This window comes from Theropithecus gelada, chromosome 11, assembly GCF_003255815.1.
Source record: "Theropithecus gelada isolate Dixy chromosome 11, Tgel_1.0, whole genome shotgun sequence".
Classification (NCBI taxonomy): Eukaryota; Metazoa; Chordata; class Mammalia; order Primates; family Cercopithecidae; genus Theropithecus; species Theropithecus gelada.
This window is the reverse complement of record NC_037679.1, coordinates 55284007-55304873: the sequence shown is the minus strand read 5'-3', so window position 1 is coordinate 55304873 and position 20867 is coordinate 55284007. Positions and strand designations below refer to the sequence as shown.

The 20867-nt window shown below is 42.1% G+C and overlaps 1 protein-coding gene and 1 non-coding gene across 3 annotated transcripts in view; one reads left to right on the top strand and one right to left on the bottom strand.

Moving 5' to 3' along the window:
* Positions 1-4087: 4087 nt before the first annotated feature.
* LTA4H (leukotriene A4 hydrolase) overlaps positions 4088-20867 on the top strand; it is a 43612-nt gene continuing 26832 nt past the window's right edge. The window contains exons 1-3 of one of the 2 annotated variants that reach the window (XM_025400821.1): positions 4088-4276; positions 18680-18810; positions 20302-20422. In XM_025400821.1, coding sequence (XP_025256606.1) covers positions 4190-4276; positions 18680-18810; positions 20302-20422 — 339 coding nt within the window. In that variant the 5' untranslated portion in view covers positions 4088-4189. Of the gene's footprint in view, positions 4277-11409; positions 11711-18679; positions 18811-20301; positions 20423-20867 lie in introns of those variants that run through there. The other variant, XM_025400820.1, reaches the window with a different exon arrangement.
* TRNAD-GUC lies at positions 10974-11045 on the bottom strand. Its single transcript has one exon. It is a non-coding gene; the product is annotated as a tRNA-Asp (tRNA).

Below are 20867 nucleotides of genomic sequence, written 5' to 3'. Positions count from 1 at the left end.
TCTGCTTGTGCTTTAAGTCATCAGAACAAAAGGTATAAGTACCTGCTGTGATGAAATGTCACTGCCTACTTAGTGGGAAAAATGGAAGCTGAGCTGGAATCTCTGAGTCAGAAAGAAACAGGTCCAACAAAGCTTGCAATCAGGCTTACCTGGAAAAGAAACGGAAGTGAATGAGAGGAAAATCAAGTATGACCAAGGCCAGCAGTTGTAAAGAGCTTTTTCTCGTAACTTGAAAACAGCTTCCCTCCCTACTTTATCTACTTTTAACTCCTACTCAAGCTGGGGTAGGGAGAAGGGTGTTGGATTTGTGTCAACAACTACAGAACCAGGTTGCTGCAATGCAGTGAATGTTTCCGGACTGGTGCAGGGGTCTTAAAGGAAATCTCCTGGCAGGGTACAACTGTCTAAACTTCAAAGCAGCATGTCAAAACCTGGCTACAATCTGTTCACCGAAAGACATGTACTGCTATGGAGCAGCACCATTCATAATAATAACTCAGAACTGGAAATCACCCACGTCTATCCACGGTTGAAAGGATAAGTAAATCATGGTATATCCACACATAGAACACTGTACAGCAGTGAGAATGCACAACCTAGATGTACACACAACATTATGGAGAAATCTTGCAAAAGGAATGTTGAGCCAAGGAGCCAGGCATGACAGAATATACTGTATGTGTCTGTTTATGCAAAGGAAAGATAAATAGCCAAACAGGTCAAGGTAATATGCTATTGGAAGTCAGGCAGCAGTTACCTCTAGGAAGCAGGATTTTATAGAGACTGAAAGGGAACTTAAGGGAGGTATCTAGTGCGGTGGTGGTAATGTTGTTTCTGATCTGCGTGCTGATTGCACTGGCATGCTCAGTTTATAAAGTTGAGTGAGCTATACACTTATGTGCATTTTTATGAATGCATAGTATGCTTCAATAACAATGTTTTTGAAAGTGTTTACCATTAGTTGGGGGGTGGGCATTCTGTATCGCAAACATACATATTGCCTGGTGGCATCAGAGGACAAGGGCAGGTGCAGAAGGTGGATTTTTCTTTGCCGCAAAGTCAACACAGAGTGAAACACTGAATAAAAGGATGCCTGGAACCTCCTGTGAAATCTCATTTGCTCATTTATACTTTTGTTCATTCATACAACAGTCATGTGCTGAGAGGGAGAATATACAGTCAGGATCTTAAAGACACACCATCTAGAAGGGAAGGCTGACAAGTAAACTGACAATGATGCAGTGTGGTAACTTCTTTGTTGAGGATAACACTAGAGTATTAAGAGACTATTGATTTGGAGTCCTGACATGTTTGATTAACACTTGAATTGAATTTTCTCCAATGCCCCAAGTATTTCTTGAGCCTCTAAGGCAGTGAGCTCATTTAAAATGCACACAGATCACCTGGGAATCTGGATAAAATGTGGATTCTGATCTAGTAGGTCAGGGCAGGCCTGAGATTTGCATTTTTTTTTTTTTTTTGAGATGGAGTCTTGCTCTGTTGTCCAGGCTGTAGTGCAGTGGTGTGATCTCAGCTCACTGCAAACTCCACCTCCTGGGTTCAAGCAATTTTCCTGCCTCAGCCTCCCAGGGAGCTGGGATTATAGTTGCATGCCATGCCTCAGACTCAGCCTTCCACGTAGCTGGGATTGCAGGTATGCACACCATGATGCCCAGCTAATTTTTGTACTTTTAGTAGAGATGGGGTTTCACCCTGTTGGTCAGGCTGGTCTCGAACTCCTGACCTCAAGTGAGGCCGCCCACCACGGCCTTCCATAGTGTTGGGATTACAGGCGTGAGCCACTGCCTCGGGCCAAGATCTGCATTTCCGATGAGGCTTCTAGGAGGCGCAGACGCTGCTGCTCTTCAAACACACTTTATGAGGCCTAAGAGAGAAGGCCATGCTATGGTGGGCACTGTCTGGCTCCAACTCAGGACAGCTTGACAGCCTATTTGGTTCAGGCCAGTCCCTCCCAAGGACACAGAGAAATAAAAGACAGAACTGTGTGGGAGGAGACATGGGTGGCTGGGGAGGCTTTCCAGACTGTCTGTGGTCAACCATGGGGTGGGGTGGGGTGCCAGAAAGGGATCTGGGAGGAGACCACTTACGCTATTTCACAAAATTGGCAGAACTTTTTCTCGTGCTTCTTTCATTTTGGCTTTTCCAACTGCCCAAACCTTGTTTTGTTTTGTTTTGTTTTTGAGATGGAGTCTTGCTCTGTTACCACGCTGTAGTGCAGTGGTGCGATTTCAGCTCACTACAATCTCTGCCTCCTAGGTTCAAGCAATTCTCCTGCCTTAGCCTCCCAAATAGCTGGAACTACAGGTGCATGCCACCAAGGCTGGCTAATTTTTATATTTTTAGTAGCGATGGGTTTTCACCATATTGGCCAACATGGTTTCGATCTCCTGACCTGGTGATCTGCCCACCTTGGCCTCCCAAAGTGCTGGGATTACAGGTATGAGCGGCCACGCCCTGTCCCAAACCTTTTCTTGACATGCACAACAGACTGGAGATGTGACTATAAATATAGAATTCGTGTGCATGGCTGCACAAGGAAGGAGAAATTTCACAGAAGATGGAGAAACTGGTCAGGATTGCCTCAACTATGTTGTAAGGTGAACATTAAAAAGGTGGCTGAAATAATTTCTTCTATTTGTTTACACACCGAAGGGAGGAAGAGAAGGGTGTCATATGTACCTTTTTCTCTTAGCGATGGAGATTCTACTAGACTCTAGCCCAGACTGGAGGGTGGGGGGCAGAGTCCTGAAGGGGAGGAGGAGAACCCTGCCAAGGTTGTGGGAAGAGTGGGAGCGGGAAGGGCATGCAGGCTCAAGGAAGGGCAAGAGAGTGCAGAGAGCTTAAACACCTTGATTCAGCATGGCTGACGCAGGGTGTGTCCAGCCACTCAAGTGGAAGCTGCAGAGCCCCACGGGGCCAGTGGTAGACACTATGTAGTCCACAGGAAGTCAGCAAAGGCTGCTTTTGTTTGTGGTTGGGGACTCCAGTGACCTTTATTTTTTTCATATCAATAAATAACCTTTTGACTGAGAAATATATTCACATTAAAATTCAAAAGGCTTACAAGATTATTCAGTTGAAATATCTACCTCTCACCTCAGATCCTTGGCCTTCCTTCTCTGTCCACACAGGCAAACAATACCATGAGTTTCTTGAGCATCCCTCCAGAAGTATTTTATGAAGATATGAACAAATTTTTAGAATAAATTCTCTTCCCCCTTTCTACACAAAACAGTGAGTCATCCATAGTCAGAATTTCATCAGGCTTCCTGACCACACCGCTCCTTTATTTTTCCAGATATCACTTGTCATCCAAGACACGGACTTCCTTGGTTTTCCTTCTTCATCGAGGCCATTCCTTTCCAGTCTCCAGTCTCCAAAAAGAGACACATGGCTAGTGTCTCTTTTTCTCCCTGTGCCATCCACATGCTGAACTCCCAAATGTGTATCTCCAACCCAGTTCCAGCTTTTCTTCTGGACTCATATGTCCAACTGCCTACTCGGCAACTCCCCTCGAGTCACAGACACTTCAGACTGAATATGTGAGAGATTGACAGTTGGGCATAGTGGCTCACACCTGTAATCCCACCACTTTGGGAGGCTGAGGCAGGAGGATGGTTTGAGGCCAGGACCTCATGACCAGCTTGGGTAACATAGCAAGACCGCTGTCTCTAAATAAATAAGTAAATAAAATTAGGGAAAAAAAAATGACTGGACTCCTGAATTTACCCTCCCCCACTCCAGTCTGCTTCTCCCACGATCTCTCCTTCTCAGCTAATCCTACTACATTTTCCTGGTTTATCAGGTCAAAAGTCTTGGCATTATCCTTGACTCTGCGCTTTCCCTCATACTCCATATCTAAACTGCCAAGAAATCATAGTAGGTCTGCCTTCAAAATTTATGCTGAATTTGATCATTTCTTACTAATGCTACTGCTGACTCCTGTGTCCAAGCCACCATCATCTCTCACCTGAGAATTGCTCTCCCAGCTCCTACTTTTGTTCTCTCTCCAGTCTGTTTTCCTATAATAATTACCAATAAAACTTTCTCAATGGAAAAGACCTACATGTTTGCCTTTTAAAGCAACAAGAGAAGAGGGCAAGAGGATGCATGGGCTTGGGAGTTTATTTTCTCTCCTCCTGTGTACACCTCCTCTAATCTGTCTCCCATGCTGCCACAGAGCAATCTTTCTAAAAGACAAGTACCGACCATGCATATTCTGGTTAAGAGTTGTCGACTTCCTGCAGCCTTAAAGGTAAGTTCCAAGCTCCTTCCCAAGGCATGTGAGGTTCTTTCAAGTCCTCACATGCCTTCCCCTTCAATTCACCTCCTGGGTCTACCCAACATGTTCTCACTTTGCCAACTACTGCAGGTTGCCAGTCAGGGAATTTTCCAGGCAGAATGTGGAGAAAGCAAAGAGGAGCAACATATTTCTGGAGAAATAACACATAAGGAAAGACGTGGAGTTGTGAGGTAGGCTGACGTGAAGGTACAGTCCTGTAACCGGTTATAGGAATAGTGACTTTTATTTTTTTCCTAAGGAGAAGGCCTGGAGATTATCACCAGACCAACTCAAAATTACAAAGTTTTCCAGAGCTTATATACCTTCTAAGCTATACGTCTACATGGAAGTGTGCATTCATCAAAAGACATAAATGATGAACTTCTTTTCGTCTGTGACTAAGGTCTGAGTCTTGAAGACCTTTCTGTGGAGCGTCAGTAAATTTACTTAATCTAAATGGGTGCAGATGCTGGGGTGATTACCCTGATCTTGTCTCCTGCTAAATCAGGGAGGTTTGGGGAGTTCCTTCAGACTCCCAATGAACTTGTTTAACCATGCTTTAAGGTTCAGGAAAGGCCTGGGCACAACTCTTGGTGGGCTTTTGTTACATCCCAGCCTTTGTATGGGGCACCGGCTTTTAATGTCGAACTTAACCACTTGGTCAGCACTGAAACAGTTGTTATGGAGGCCTGCATTAGTGAGACCTGGCCTGCCACACCAGGCTGAGATGGGCACACTTCTTGAGCTCAGGAGCTCGAGACCAGCCTGGGCAACATGGCAAAACCCTGTCTCTACAAAAAAAAAAAAAAAAAAAAAAATTGTGTGTGTGTATATATATATACATATATATATATACATGCAAAAATTAGCTGGGTGTGGTGGCTTGTGCCTGTGGTCCCAGCTACTCAGGAGGCTCAGGTGGAGGATCACTTGCACGCCCAGGAGACAGAGGTGGCGATGATCTGAGATCATGCCACTGCACTTCAGCCTGGGTGACAGAGCAAGACCTGGTCAAAAAAAAAAAAAAAAAAAAAAAAAAAAAAACAAAGGAAAAAAAAAAGAAAAACAAAAAGAAATGTTTGATATAAAACTGGGGGTTTATACTACTTTGGAGATAATAAACTGAATGATTTAACTTAGTGTAAAGGGGGATACACATTTCTTTTTTTGTTTTTTTTTTTAATTGACATAAAAAGTGTACGTATTTATGGGGTATAGTGTGATATTTTGATGCATGCAGAGGATACACAATTCTGCAAAAAAGAGGCAAGAGGCAGAGTTTAATCAGGAGCTAGCTAGACCACATAAGCAGGCAGAGCAAAGGGAGAAAGCCATTCTGTTTAAATGGCAACATGGTCTCGAAGAGCACCCAAGTGTGGAGTCCAGAAGTAGTGCTGCAGTCTTCCATGTCATTTTTCAGAAAATTAGGATTCTCAACTCTTACAAACATCAAATGCCAAAATAACAACAAAAAAGTGAACTTACACAAGAAATGAGACTCATCTTTCATTTTAATATAATTTCAGATTTAAAAAATCATAAAAGCATACAAATATAATAGTATTATAATATACTGTGAATAACTGGTTATTTAAAAAAGTTTGCCAAAGCTTTCTTGAAAAAACAAAAGCCCACATTCATCTTTTAATCCCTTGGATTTTACGCCAAAAATTCTAGTATTTGAAAATGGGCCTTAAATCAAAAAAGGTAGACAATATCAACCGGCAATGTTAGTAAGACCTTGAAGGATTTTCAGCAGGGGAGTGAGATGATTATGTTAGAAAGAATGCTCTAGCAGATAACACAAGCAAGAAGGAAGAAAGATCTGTCCACGATAATGTGGTGGAAAACCAACAGATAAGGGCAAGTATCTGGGGCAAAACTGATAAACTCACCCAACTGAGACCAGGAGTCTTGGGAAAGATTGAGTTCCCTGTAGAGGACAGAAAACCCAAGATAACACTGTCTTAAACAAGGTAGATATTTCTTTCTTTCTCAAAGATAAGAAATTCAGAGCAGTTCACATGGGGGTTCCATGATCCCCAGAGACCTGGCTATTTCCAGCTCATGGCTCCTTCTACTTTGCTCCTCCACCACTCTCAGCACACAGCTCCAACCTCATGATACAACATGGTAGTTAGAGCTCTAGCCATCAATGTATCTTATCTACCTTCCAGGAAAAGAATAGAGAAAAGGCTAAAAAGAAAAATAAAGTTACTGTTAAGGACACTTCTCAGGAGTTGTAATTGACAATTCCACTTACATCCCATTGGGCAGAACTTAATGACATGGTCTAACTGCAAAGAAGGGAAATATCTACTTCCGTGTGGCCATGTGTCCAGCTAAACATGGAAGGTTTTACTACTAAGGATGAAAAGATATATAGGTATTAGAGGACAACTAATGATCTTTGTCATGCCAGATGTATAACCTGGAGAGGAAAGAAGAAAGGCAGATTACTGAGAAGTGTGTGAGGGCACTGCATTAACCTGTAGGATTTTGTACCTTCAGAATTGTTCTTTTCCAAACACATCTCTACTTCTGGCCCCATGCCTTGATTCCTGCTAAGTCCATCTGAAAATCTGCCCACCTCCCACTCCCCATACTCAATCCTACCATTTTTCCTATTAATATTCTGCTCATCCTTCAAATCCCATCTCAAATGCTATGTCAATCATGACGTTATTCTTGACCTTCCCCAAAGGGATAGAACTTGGCCCTCTAGAATTTCATGTACAGTTTTCCTTGGGCCTTAGTCTCCTCTTAACACCATGTTGTCTTAGGTCATTAGTATAGCTGGGTACTAGAGTATAAATTATCCAAGAGGTAAGACAGAGCCTTCCCCAATTATTTTCTAGGTAGCACAATGTAGTAGAATGCATTTAATAAATATCTGCAAATTACACTGACTATTTCAAGAAAGGAAAGGTATATGTAAAGGAAGGGGAGAAAACAATGTAAAGTCTTTTTGCCCTTTTAAGGGAAGCATTTGTGCAACAATTGAAATTCCCCGTAAATGCATTTCAAAACATATGATCTTTGCTAATGTTGCCATTCCTTTTTAGAGGCCTAATTTGGTGTGACTTGTTTTGCTGTACAAACCATGGTTGCTTCTCATTTCCCAGGCTGTCTTAAAAGCTCTTGCTAACACACCAAGGAAAAGTAACATTAAAGTGGTTAAAATAGACAAAATAAAAGCCAACTGCAATAATTATATTAGCTAACATGTAACAAATGCCCAATCTGTGCCAATCACAATGCCAAGCAGTTCCCATACTTTATCTCATTTCATCTTTTCAACAACTCCATGGGCCACAGGTTCCTCAATTATCCTGAGGGGATTGAGGGATTAAGTAACATTTCCAGGTGAACAACAGGGCTGGAATTCTTCCTGTTCATATGGCTCTATAAATATAGGTATTATTTCTTTTCATAATATTTTATATAGATCATCTTTTCATCTTTAAGTCTCCTTTGGTAACTAGACCCTGATATTACTCTTCTTTTATTATTGTTATTACTATTATTTGTAGAGACAGGGATTCACCACATTGCCCAGGCTGAACTTGAACTCCTGGGCTCAAGCGATCTGCTTGCCTCAGCTTCCCAAAGTGCTGGGATTACAGGTGTGGGTCACTGTGCCCAGCCTTACCCTTCTTTTATAGATGCAGTGTAAAGCTTCCTTTTTTGAAGCATTCTCAATTTCCCATTGGAGATCAATAATACTCCAATTGCTTGTAAACTGCGAATTTTGTACATTCTATATTTGGGGTGAGTGGCATCTCACAAAACAATTCCTACTATGTATTTATTATTTGATGAATATATTAATGGAGGAATTTATTTGTGGTTGTCTGTGGATATTTTCATTTAAACACAAGTGGCATAAACTCTGTGGGTTCCTGGTAATCAATAATAGAAGATGATAATGATGTTCTTATTAAAACAAACTACCCTTTCTCCATACTAGATAAAGAAGATGATTTGATTGTGTATTATTTGAATAAATGAATTCTATGGCATCTACTGTATTTGTCACCCTAGATTTGGTGACCTCAAAAAATGTTTGTGGCTCTGCGTGGTGGCTTACACCTGTAATCCCAGCACTTTGGGAGGCCAAGGCAGGTGGATTCCTTGAGCCCAGAAATTTGAGACCAGCCTGGGCAACGTGGCAAAACCCCGTCTCTACAAAAAATATAAAACTAGCCAGGCGTGGTGGCAGGTGCCTGTAGTCCCAGCTACTTGGGAGGCTGAGGCACGAGAATTGCTTGAGTCCAGGAGGTTGAATGTGCAGTTAGCCGTGATCACGCCACTGTATCCAGCCTGGGCAACAGGACAAAATCTTGCCCAAAAAACCCAAAATGCAAATGTTGATCACAAATTCTTACATCCTGTGAATTAGGACCTATGCAGGTGTAAGGTATTAGAATTCACAGTTTGGGATTTTTTTTGTTTTATTTTGTTTTGCTTTAGCTTGCAGAGGCCAATACAAGGATATCCAGAAATACTGCCGTTTATTTTGTTGTTGTTGTTGTTGTTGTTGCTGGAGCCAAATTTCATCAGTTTTGATAGAGAATTGAGCCATACCAGCATCCTTAATCCATCCACTATCCCTCACACCTCTGAAATTTTTACTTTCGTCTTCTTCTCTACCTTTTTGCCTCTGAGTCGATTCTTCTGCAGAAACTTTCCTCTTCTCCAGAAGCTCTTTCACCTCTATATCTAAACATGTTAAAATTTCTCTTGCCCTAAAAAGCAAAAATTTAAAAAATACTTTCTTGGCCGGGCACGGTGGCTCACGTCTGTAATCCCAGCACTTTGGGAGGCCCAGGTGGGCAGATCACAGGTGAGGAGATCGAGACCATCCCGGCTAACACAGTGAAACTCCGTCTGTACTAAAAATACAAAAAAATTAGCCAGGCATGGTGGCAGGCACCTGTAGTCCTAGCTACTCGAGAGGCTGAGGCAGGAGAATGGTGTGAACTTGGGAGGTGGAGCTTGCAGTGAGCCGAGATCGCGCCACTGCACTTCAGCCTGGGCGACAGGGTGAGACTGTCTCAAAAAAAAAAAAAAGCTTTTTCAATGCTGCATTCCTCTCTAGCTGCCCCTTTATCTTCCCTTCTCACATTGGCCAAGCAACTTGACAGTGGTTTATGCTCCACCTCCCTCTTCTCTTCATTGCTCAATCCACTACTCTCTGGCTTCCATCTTCAACCAAATCACAACAGTCAACAAAACCACCACCTTCCCCACTCTCACCCCACTGCCAAATCTAGAGAATTTTCACTTCTCACTTCGGTGGTCCCCTGGACCGCATCTGGTATTGATGGCTGGCTCTTCCTGGTTTATTTCATAAGTTTCTCTTCCTCTAGCCCTTTAAAAAAAAAAATTCTGGTGTTCTCTCACCTTCCAACCGGTTTTCATTACCCTTATCTTTACACACTCTTCTTGGGTTGAGCTTACCCACTGTCATAATTTGATCCACCACGTTTTGTGACGTGGTCATGTCTACCTGACACTTCCCCAGAGCTATGGACTTAAATATCCAAGTGACTCATGGACATCTCCGCTTCGACTCTCATAGATTCTCAAATTTCATCTGTCCAACGTTGAATTTAGCGTCTTCCCCTTAAATCTGTCTGATTTAGTTTGAATATATGTCCCTACCAAATCTCATGTTGAATTATAATCTCCAGTGTTGGAGGTGGGGCCTGGTGGGAGGTGTTTGGGTCACAGGGGCAGATCCCTCATGGCCTGGTGCTGTCCTCGCCACAGTGTCTTGTAGGATCTGATTGTTTAAGAGCGTGGCACTGGACCCCCAATCTCTTGCTCCTGCTCTGGCCATGTAGAGGCCTGCTCCTTCTTTACCTTCTGCCATGATTGTAAGCTTCCTGAGACCTACCCAGAAAAATACCGGAGCTATGCTTCTTGTACAGCCTGCATAACTGTAAGCCAATTAAACCTCTTTTCTTATAAATTGCCCAGTCTCAGGTATTTATAGCAATGGAAGTACAGCCTAACATACTGTCCTCTTCCTATAGACTACTACCTCTGGTTAATGACTAGCCAGCCACTGAAGCCGAAAGACTGGGCCCCCTTAGTCTCTTCTCAATCTGTGAATCCACTTACCTAAGTATTCCTACCATTCATTCCTTCCTCTCTATCCTAACTTACTACTTACCTATGTCAGGCTCCCAGCATCTTCTGATTGAGCCATTTTAACAGTTTCCTAAATCTCCTGCTAATGGTTTTGATACCACATTTTACAACATGAGTCTAACCATGCGTTATCAGTCCCCTGCTGAAAACTCTTCAATGGGTCCCCCACTAATGCATCCAAGATTAAAAGGCCACCTGTTTAAGGTCCTTCGAAACCTAGCCTCTTCCAATTTTTCCAGTTTTAATTTTGAGGCCCCACCCTAAAGGCAAGGCATCCTTCAATCCTCCTTCACCTGCCACAAGGGCCCCAGAGCTGAGCTAGACGTCCCAGCTCTGCACTCCCATTGCGGCCAGTGTATAACTTTTATAGAAATTCATTAGTTTCTAAGATGGGAATGTTGGCTTTCTCCGTTTGAGAGCTGCAGGGTCTGGGGATGTACATAATAAACATTCAAACTGACAAAACAACCGCTTAAACCTTGAATTGCCAAAACAAAAGAACCTCTCGTGCCTCCCCGTCGGGGAATCGAACCCCGGTCTCCCGCGTGACAGGCGGGGATACTCACCACTATACTAACGAGGAACTGCACAAAAGACTGTCTTCTGATAGGCCTTTTCTACGGTTTTGCTCCGCCCGGCCGTCGCTGCATGCACGCACCCATGACCTGATTTTCTTATGTTTGCCACCACAACTTCCACGGAAGTTGAACGGAGCCAAAATGGTAGTGTTCTGTTTTATCTCCCCCTCCACTTCTCATCATTTCCCTCAGGCCACCCTTCTTCTAACTGTCCGGACTCCCCTGCTCTTCTTCCCCAGCTCCAGCAGCACTCTCGATCCCCCTCAACACCCCTAACACACACGCTCCCAGGTAGCCAAGCGCCCGCTTCCGCGCGGCACCATGGAACTTGTAGTTCCTTCACTCATCCCCCAACGCTCGGCTGACGTTAAGAAACTTCCTTTCCCGGCGTGCACCGCAAATCCCTCCCCTGCTTCTTTACCTCTGTCCCTCCTCCTCAGGTTCTCTATCGGCGAGTCTGGTAGCTGAGCGTTAGGGTGTAGGTTGTAGTGTGGTGTGATTCCCCAGAGCCATGCCCGAGGTAGTGGATACCTGTTCGTTGGCCTCTCCGGCTTCCGTCTGCCGGACCAAGCACCTGCACCTGCGCTGCAGCGTCGACTTTACTCGCCGGACGCTGACCGGGACTGCCGCTCTCACGGTCCAGTCTCAGGAGGACAATCTGCGCAGCCTGGTACAGTGGGGCGCCTGCCCAGTGCCCGCCTCTCCCGGGCTCCCCGCCCCACGCCCCTAGTCCTTGCGGATCTGCGGCTCAGCCCGCCGCGGCCCCTGCCTAGCCCCACGTCCCCGTCTGCTCTTCTGTAGCCCCCATCCAACTCACGTTGTGCACTTCTGTTCGGCCCCCCCAGATCTGCCACAGCACCCCCTCTCAACCCCACTTAGCCTCTGCATCCCTTCCCTCACCCCGCACTTACACGTCTGTCTCCTCCGCCCCTCGGCCCGATCCTCTCTCCGAGGTCCCTGGGCACATCCCGCGCCTCGTCCACACCTCTCAACTCACCCAGCCCTAGGTATCATCTTTGCAATAGCCCCCATAATTTTAGTTCCCGGCTCTTAATTACCCCATGGCCTCCCCATTGCCTCGGCCTGCGGCCCAGAACCCCCTTCCTCGGGCCCCAGACTTTTCCCAGCCCCCAGCGCACCTTCCTCAGTCAACAATCTCACCCAAGTCTCAGATCCCATGTCCTGTCGATCCCTGATCCCACAGTTGCCTCCCAGGAACCCTTATTTCGATCCACAGGTCTGCAGGGCACCACCCATCCGTCTCTCTCCCAGTTCCCTGGATCTCCCTGCTAGTCGTTCTCAAGCCCCTTAGGATTCCCAGCCCCGGCCAGGCAGGCCTCTTCTCTCCCCGCTACTTTGAAACTAACAGTCCCGTCTTGCTAACTCTAGGCGCAGCTCTCTTCAGGGTCCTTTCTACTTTTTAATCTTATCAACTTTCTTATCTTCTAGTAATTTAAGGACGGGTGGGACATTCAAGTTTTCTAAGGATGATTCAATACGCTTTATTAATAGTTGGTTCCAAGGAGCCAAGTAGTTATTTCACTTAGAAAACACATACTTCTACAAACTCTGTAACCATTGGAATGAAGAAAGGTTGTAGATTCATGGAATATTATTCAGTGATTTTATCTGTATCATATAACCTATATTTAATGTTCTTGCTCAAATTGCCCGATAGTATTTGGTTTGTACCTTTCACCGGAAGAATTTCACAGAAGAGCATTTTAGAAATAAGAGGGTCAGGAAAAGACAGCCAAATTCGGCTTCTTCACCAGGCCGGGATGCTACACGTGTATTTTACACAGTATAGCATGGTGAAATCTACTAAAGCACATCAGTAAGCAATCAGATCAGACCGGGCAGATAAGAATTGGTGGGTTTCAGGCCTCTTTTTCCTACTTGTGTAGGAAAGATCTGCATTTTGATTTCATTAATATGAACTAATAAGTACTTAACTTTCTTACTCTTTGGCCTTCAACATTTTGCTAAACTGATTGATTTGAAAAATAGGTCGATTCCTCTATGTACTGATACGTAATCACCAGAAGTACTATAAGAAAGAAAGATAAGCAAGGAGGCATCTATTTCCTTGTAGATCGCACTTTGGTCTTCTTGAAGTACCATGCTATCTTTAATTGTAGTAGCAACTTTGCCTGGGCAGGGCTGAAGTCCTATTTCATTGCAGTTTCAAAACTAAACACCGCATGTTCTCACTCATAAGCGGGAGTTGAACAATGAGAACACACAGACTCAGGGAGGGGAACATCACACACCAGGGCTTGTGGGGGGCAGGGGCCTAGGGGAGGGATAGCTTTAAGAAAAATACCTAATGTAGATGACAGGTTGATGGACACAGCAAACCACCATGGCATGTGTATACTTATGTAACAAACCTGCACGTTCTGCATGTGTACCCCAGAACTTAAAGTATAACAATAAAAAGAAGAAAAACCGCACTATGGGACTGCCATATTTGAACATGTGTTTATATGTCCTACACTCGAAAGTACTAGAGATTTAAAAGTTAAGCAATTCAGGAAACTTGTGTTCAGATTTGAATGATTCCAAAGCAAAACCGAGGTTGCTAGTGGAAGAAATTTAAAGAGGTTTTTCTAATATATGGACAGCAAATTCTTCCTTGAATCTTTAGCTGCAACATGTATTTCAGAAGAAATATTCCAGTTAGTTTAAGATATAATAAAACCTTGACTAAGCCCCAAACCCACTCAGAGCTCTCAGTCGACTGGAAAATTCTTGCTCTTCACCTTTATTTTAAAAAATTAAATTATAAACTATGCTGAAAAAAATGAAAAATTTTATAGCTTTTTGCTGCTTAATATGACCTCACACTTACCTCTGTTTTGTAAAATAAAAACTTAAAAAAAATTATTTGAAGTTCAGGTGTACATGTGCAGGTTTGTTACATAGGTAAACTTGTGTCATGGGGGTTTGTTGTACAGATTATTTTGTCACCCAGGTATTAAGCCTAGTACCCATTAGTTATTTTCCTGATCCTCTCCCTTCTCCTACCCTCCACCCTCCAGTAGGCCCCCGTGTGTGTTCCCCCCGTGTGTCCATGTGTTCTCATCACTTTTGTAAAATAAAAACTTTACCTCTATTCTATAAGTAAGCAAGAGTCAGGATGTTTAAATTTTGAGAAGAATGTCTGAATCTAAAAATCTGCTCATTGTTTTCACATTCCCCAAATCTAGAGAAAAGTTAGATTTTAAAATTGTGATTTCTGGTTGGCATGTCTGTTTAGCAAATTACAGCCTGGAATTATAATAATGTTAGATGTTATGCAAGGAAGGCAATTTGTAGTACAAAGTGACATCTGTTTATAATTGCTTATTTATGACAAAAGCCTTAGACCAGGAGCTTAACCTTATTCATTAGTTAATTAATATTTATTTAAAGTTAACTTGTTTCTTTCCTCGACTAGATTGTGGACACTTGAATGTAGAGACTGTGTTTCATAACTCTTTGTATCTCAACTAGTATAGTCTATGTCTGGCATGTAGAGGACATTCAAAAGGTTGATTAATGGATGACTTCAATTAGAAAACAGATTAGAAAACAGTGCCTAAGCCTAACATGGGCTACATTGGTAATAGTGCCAGCTGAATTTCAGAGGTGAGTTGGGAAGACCCAGTGCCAGTGCTGAGTCAGGAGAGGCATCATGTCTTCTCTTCGTCTCCATTCTTGGAGTCTGTGATGTTGAGGAATGCTGAAGGAGCTTTAATTGGACAAATTCTCAGCTTTCTAAAATTCTTTTCTTTTTTTTTTGAGACTGAGTCTGGCTCTGTCGCCCAGGCTGGAGTGCGGTGGCCGGATCTCGGCTCACTGCAAGCTCCGCCTCCCGGGTTCACGCCATTCTCCTGCCTCAGCCTCCCGAGTAGCTGGGACCACAGGCGCCCGCCACTTCGCCCGGCTAGTTTTTTTTTTTTTTGTATTTTTTAGTAGAGACGGGGTTTCACCGTGTCAGCCAGGATGGTCTCGATCTCCTGACCTCGTGATCCGCCCGTCTCGGCCTCCCAAAGTGCTGGGATTACAGGCTTGAGCCACCGCGCCCGGCCTTTTCAAGTTTTGTTTTACTTACACTGAAGTTTGATCCTCCAAATTTATGATAACTTTCAAACATTTTTTTTCTTTTCACTGAAACTTTCAGAAATGTTTAGGTATTCTTTTGGTTAGTGGCTCGAGGTTTTAGTGCCATGGCCAAGGCAGAAGCCAGCAGTTAACAACAGGTATTTATGACTGCAAACCATCTTGTCTTCACTAAGTAAATGGCTCAACTGGGAATCAAATCAAGGTGGGTTTTTAGTTTTAGTTTTGTGTTTCACACATAAACCTATGCTTTTTTTTCTTTTCCATCATATCCTTGCACATAGCAGGTAGAAAATGTAAATACAGACATCATAATGAGGCATAAAGCTTTTTTTAAAAAAAACTCTCCTTTGTTCTAGAAAGGATTGAGACTGCTTGAAGCAACATATATAGTATAAGATTAAAAATAATTGGCCGGGCGCGGTGGCTCACGCCTGTAGTCCCAGCACTTTGGGAGGCCGAGGCGGGTGGATCACGAGGTCAGGAGATCGAGACCATCCTGGCTAACACGGTGAAACCCCGTCTCTACTAAAAATGCAAAAAATTAGCCGGGCGAGGCGGCGGGCGCCTGTAGTCCCAGCTACTCAGGAGCCTGAGGCAGGAGAATGGCGTGAACCCGGGAGGCGGAGCTTGCAGTGAGCCGAGATCGCGCCACTGCACTCCAGCCTAGGCGACTAAGCGAGACTCTGTCTAAAAAAAAAAAAAAAAAAAGGTTAAAAATAATTAAATAATTCGGAGGAAGAGAGAATAAGGATAGGAGAAACAAAATCCATGGCATAAAGCCCTCTGTACTTTAAAAGAAGTGGGCCACAAGGTTGACATGGAGCTTCCTACCGGCCTGTGCAAAAAAGGAATCAGATATCTATTCCATGGCAACTGACCAGCTACTGAGAAGTACAACTGTTTTTTGAGGGGATAGAGGTACTGTTCAAAGAGGATACTGTGAAACATAATAAATTATATCCTATCATTAGTAAAGCTGTTGATGCTTACCACGTTTCTTAAAAAGTACTAAATCCAACTTGTCAACGATCCAGTTTTCTTTTTCTTTCTTATTACAGTTTTTGTTATTTTTTAAAAATAACATCACTGAAAGAAGGGGAATTTTAAAAAGTAGTTTGCAAATGATAGTTGAGGCTTAGGACTTGAGATATACAGCTTAAACATTGCAGTTTTTGTTTGCTCTTGGTCTAGGACCTGCTTCATGCATTAATTGACACCTAGTGTTTTTGGGGCAGAGTGCTAAACCCTGGGAATACAGACTTAAGTAACATTCTCTGTTTTAGAACCCTTAGTCTAATGGAAAAAGAAACCATTATAATGCAGTACAGTAAATATTATAGGAAAGGGTAGGGCCAACTGCTGTAACAAACACAGGGGATATCAAAAGGTTTCACAAAAAATAGTTGCCACCATGAAACTGTTCATGATTCTAAACAGATTTGGAAAATATAGGCAATATAGAAAACAGGATATGTTCCACTGGGAAATGACCCAGTTAATTCATCTATATGAGCATGTGTTGTTATAAACACAAGATACTCAAATCAAGTTTTTAAAACAAGTTAGCTATTCTGAATAGCTATTCAGAACTAGGTACTAGACTGTGAAGAGACTAGAGAGGTACTAGAATATGAAGGAGTAACCGTATTATTTTAAATAAGATATAAACCATATCTTCTACTAATTCAGAGTAAGGATAACAGATGACGTACCCCCAAAAGAAAGTAGCCTGAAATAATTGGCCATTAGGAGGGAAAAAGATGGTACTCTCATAACAAATTTGGCTGCTCTTAAAAAAAAGTAAAAGAAAAAAAGGAAAACAAACCAAGATGGAAATTTCTTCCTAAACAAAAATTGTTGACTCCAGAGAGGTGGGAATAAAGTTTAGTGATTGTCCTTGTGATGATTTCTGAGCTTATCACACATGGTTAACTAATATAAAAGCGGGGCAGCTGGGAAATGGCTGGTTCTTAGCCTTACGTGTAGCCAAGCCAGATTTCAGAAAAGGAAAAAAAATAATGCCAGAGGTAGGGAGATCTGATAGAAAGCAGTTCTACCAGTCCAGGGCCCGACCTGTGTTGGTAGTGGAAAGAAAGGAAAGGTATGAAGACATTGTGAAAGAACAACTTTTAAGTGGCTGTGTGGGATTGGGAAATGGGATCAAACCTTAGGGAACTGGAAGAGTTCTTTGAACAGAATCAAGAAATCTGGGGAGAAACCTGATTCAGGGAGTATAAAAGTCATTTTTGGAATTTTTAGAAGCCTATTCAATGTGTGGTGCTATGTCCCATGGAAATGTTGAACAGACAATTAGACTGAGGTCCTGGGGAGGGAATACAACTGTGGAACTAGAATGGCAAGCATCTTCACAGAGATACTAGTTGAAGATGTGAGCATGAGTAAGAGCTAGGGAGTGAAGGATATGGCAAGAAAATCAAAGGACCAGGGCTGGAACACTGGGACATATCCATATTTTTGAGTTGGAATAAAGGAGGGGAAAGGAAAACATTAGACAAGGCAAAGAAGAAAAGGAAGGGGTTTTAACCAGATGACATGTCTGTAAGGGCTGTAAGTAGATAGAGGTCAAGGTTATTGGACAGAAAAGACTTTGTTGATCAGGGTAGGGGCTGCCCTTTCAATAGCAAAGGAGCTGGAAGCCCGATGGAAGAAGGGGAAAGAGAGGATGATGGATGAGGAGGTAGAAGTAGCAGTCATAGCAGTCATAAACTCCCTTGGAGTTTAAGGAAGGAAGGAGGAAAACTAGAATAGTTAGTGGGTAGATCCATCAAGCAGAATTTTGTTTATGTTGTTAGGAAACAGTCTTGTGATATAGGAAGGTTCAAGATTCTAGGACAAGAGATTAGTTGAGAGATAATTAAAGAGTATGATTTCTAGGGCTCAGGATTTTGTGGATAGAAAATACTCTGACACTTGTTGCCACTCCTTCATGCCCAAAGCAGTTGTCCTTAATTGGCCCTGGCAAGTAGATATGGCCTCCCAATCCTCTGCAGAATCATTTGGTCCGAGTTGCCATAACAGGTTGGGCTTTTTCTAGATATACAACCATAGTGATATACAGTCTGCTGATTTGCTTAACGAACATGAAGTTTGAAAGTACATGGGAGTTGGCCTACACGAGTTCTAGGAGGAAATATATTGTGTAATGTATTGAGGAGCCAGAGTGAAAGAAACTTAAGTTATAGGTAAAGTTTTTCATAATAGAGAAAATTTTAGGAGTCAGAAGCAAACATATTTTGATTTAGATTTGACTTTTACTTAAAGCCCAAAATTTGTGTCACTGTCCTAGGGTTACTTAACAATATGTATGCAAATCTTAGAACCCAAAAATTTTCAGGATGCTTAGAGTCTCAAAAAATGAGACCTAGACTAGCTTTTAACTCTTTACTTCTTCTAATTTCACTCTGTATTTTACTCTCCACAAGCAACTAGTTGTTGTAACCTATATCTAATACAAGTTTTTTCTGGTAAATGAAACTATTTTCTTACTATTTAAAAATATTAATTTTAGGTTTTGGATACAAAGGACCTTATAATAGAAAAAGTAGTGATCAATGGACAAGAAGTCAAATATGCTCTTGGAGAAAGACAAAGTTACAAGGGATCGCCAATGGAAATCTCTCTTCCTATGGCTTTGAGCAAGTATGAATGTTATGATCTTTCTCTTTTACAGCTAAATAATGGGGAAAAATATTTTTAACTAATTAAAATATCTTTTCTTTTTAAATTTTAGTTTGTAAATATGTAACGATTGGTACACTACTTCTCCTCATCTTCTGTTCAGATTAAAGTTGATACAGCAGTTAAAATTATATATACTTAAGATACTAAAAATGTTGTTTGTATATAATACAACAAGGACTTGGGGAACTGTTAGTTTTTACACGATTCATCTTTTTACTAATATCTAGAGTATGGTGGGGGCATGCCATCCTAAGAAGGCATTTCAAGATAACCTGGGCAGCTTTTACAAGCTACACATTCCTTGCCCTTGCCCCAGAGGCCAGCTGCATTTATTACCGGGACAATGATAATGCCAAAGATAGAACTGTTACAGTGCAGCAATCTTGGGATAAGTGCTTTAAATGCATTCTTGTATCTAATCCTTACAGTAACCCTGCTGGTATAATCTACACTTAAAGATGAGGAAAGGGAACCTTAGATAAATAACTTATTCAAGAAAGTGGCAACCAGAATTGTCATATTGGGAGTATATGTCACCTCTTGATATACTGGGGAGGGGAAAAATGGTGGAAATTATTGGCCTAGAACAAGGGTGATCTACCCCAGTTGTTCAGTGGCCAGTGTTTTCATGCTTTCTCTTTCCCTTTAAGAGAAGGGAAACGCTTAAGTCTAACTTGTGAGGTAGATGGTATTCACCCCATTCTACAAGGAAACTGTGGCATAAGGAGGTCAAGTAATTTCTCCAAATTTACGGTACCAGTAAGTGATAGAGTCGGGATTCGAACACGCTGGTCTTAAAGCTCTGCTGTTCCCTTATTATCAGTGCTTCTCAAACTCTCTGGGGTAAAGGACCAATTTTTATCCTCTTCAGTCTGTCATAGACTGATACTTTTATAAAGTGCAATAAAAATGAAATATGAGGAAGAAGAGATGAAATACAAGCACACATTTTTTATTATTAGATTCAACAGACATAAAAATGACTCTAAAAGTTTTGCAATGCTGACTCCCAACTTCTGGTCTTGTCTTGTCCTGGGCCAGTAACAGTTTGCAGACCAGCACTGCTCTGTGTCATGCTGTGGCACCTGCTGCTGTGGTAGTTGAAGCTCCAAAATGATTTCTTTCACTTTTCCACTCTAATAAAAGATTAAATGGTATCACAGATGCAAAGTACGTGACACACAATGGGGTACTCAACCACTGTTAGTTGCCATTACGCCTTCGCTAGCAGTTAGCCTGGGAGAGGTAAAAGGACCCACAGGCTGGCAATTAGGTAGGAAAACTGAGAGGAGACTTACCCACTGAGGATACGGCATTCCTAGAGCTTACTGTCAATCAGTGATGAGAATGCATACTATGTTATTTATATTACTCAGTGTGTGTATTACGAGTTTAAATTTTCACTAGGTAGAATCATACTCTACTAATATATTTATTTGTTTCATACAGAAATCAAGAAATCGTTATAGAAATTTCTTTTGAGACCTCTCCAAAATCTTCTGCTCTCCAGTGGCTCACTCCTGAACAGACTTCTGGGAAGGAACACCCATATCTCTTTAGTCAGTGCCAGGTAAAAAGGATTCCAGAATGATTTCTGATGCAGAAAACTCCCAGCACATACGGTTGAATGAAGCAAAATGAACAGTGGTTTTATGGATTATGTGGGTTTTACCTAATATAATATATTAATTGATCTATAAAAACATATAAGATAAATTATTTATTTTCATTTTATCTTTCACTATTAATACACTCATGCATTACTTTAAATAAGAAGCTTCTTTCAGTTTGGAAATATGTCCACCTAGATTGGACTTTCTAGGCCTGACTTAGAACTTGGCAGAGAGTAGGTACTCAGTAAATAGTCATAAAATGAAAGGAAAAATTAATAAATAATATGTACTGGTTATGAAAAATGCTAATAGTAAAGAAATGGGAAGTGAAAGATTTAATTTCCAAACCTTTTCCAGACACCATTGCCCAGAGGTAACCACCACTGAGTTTGGAATGTAACT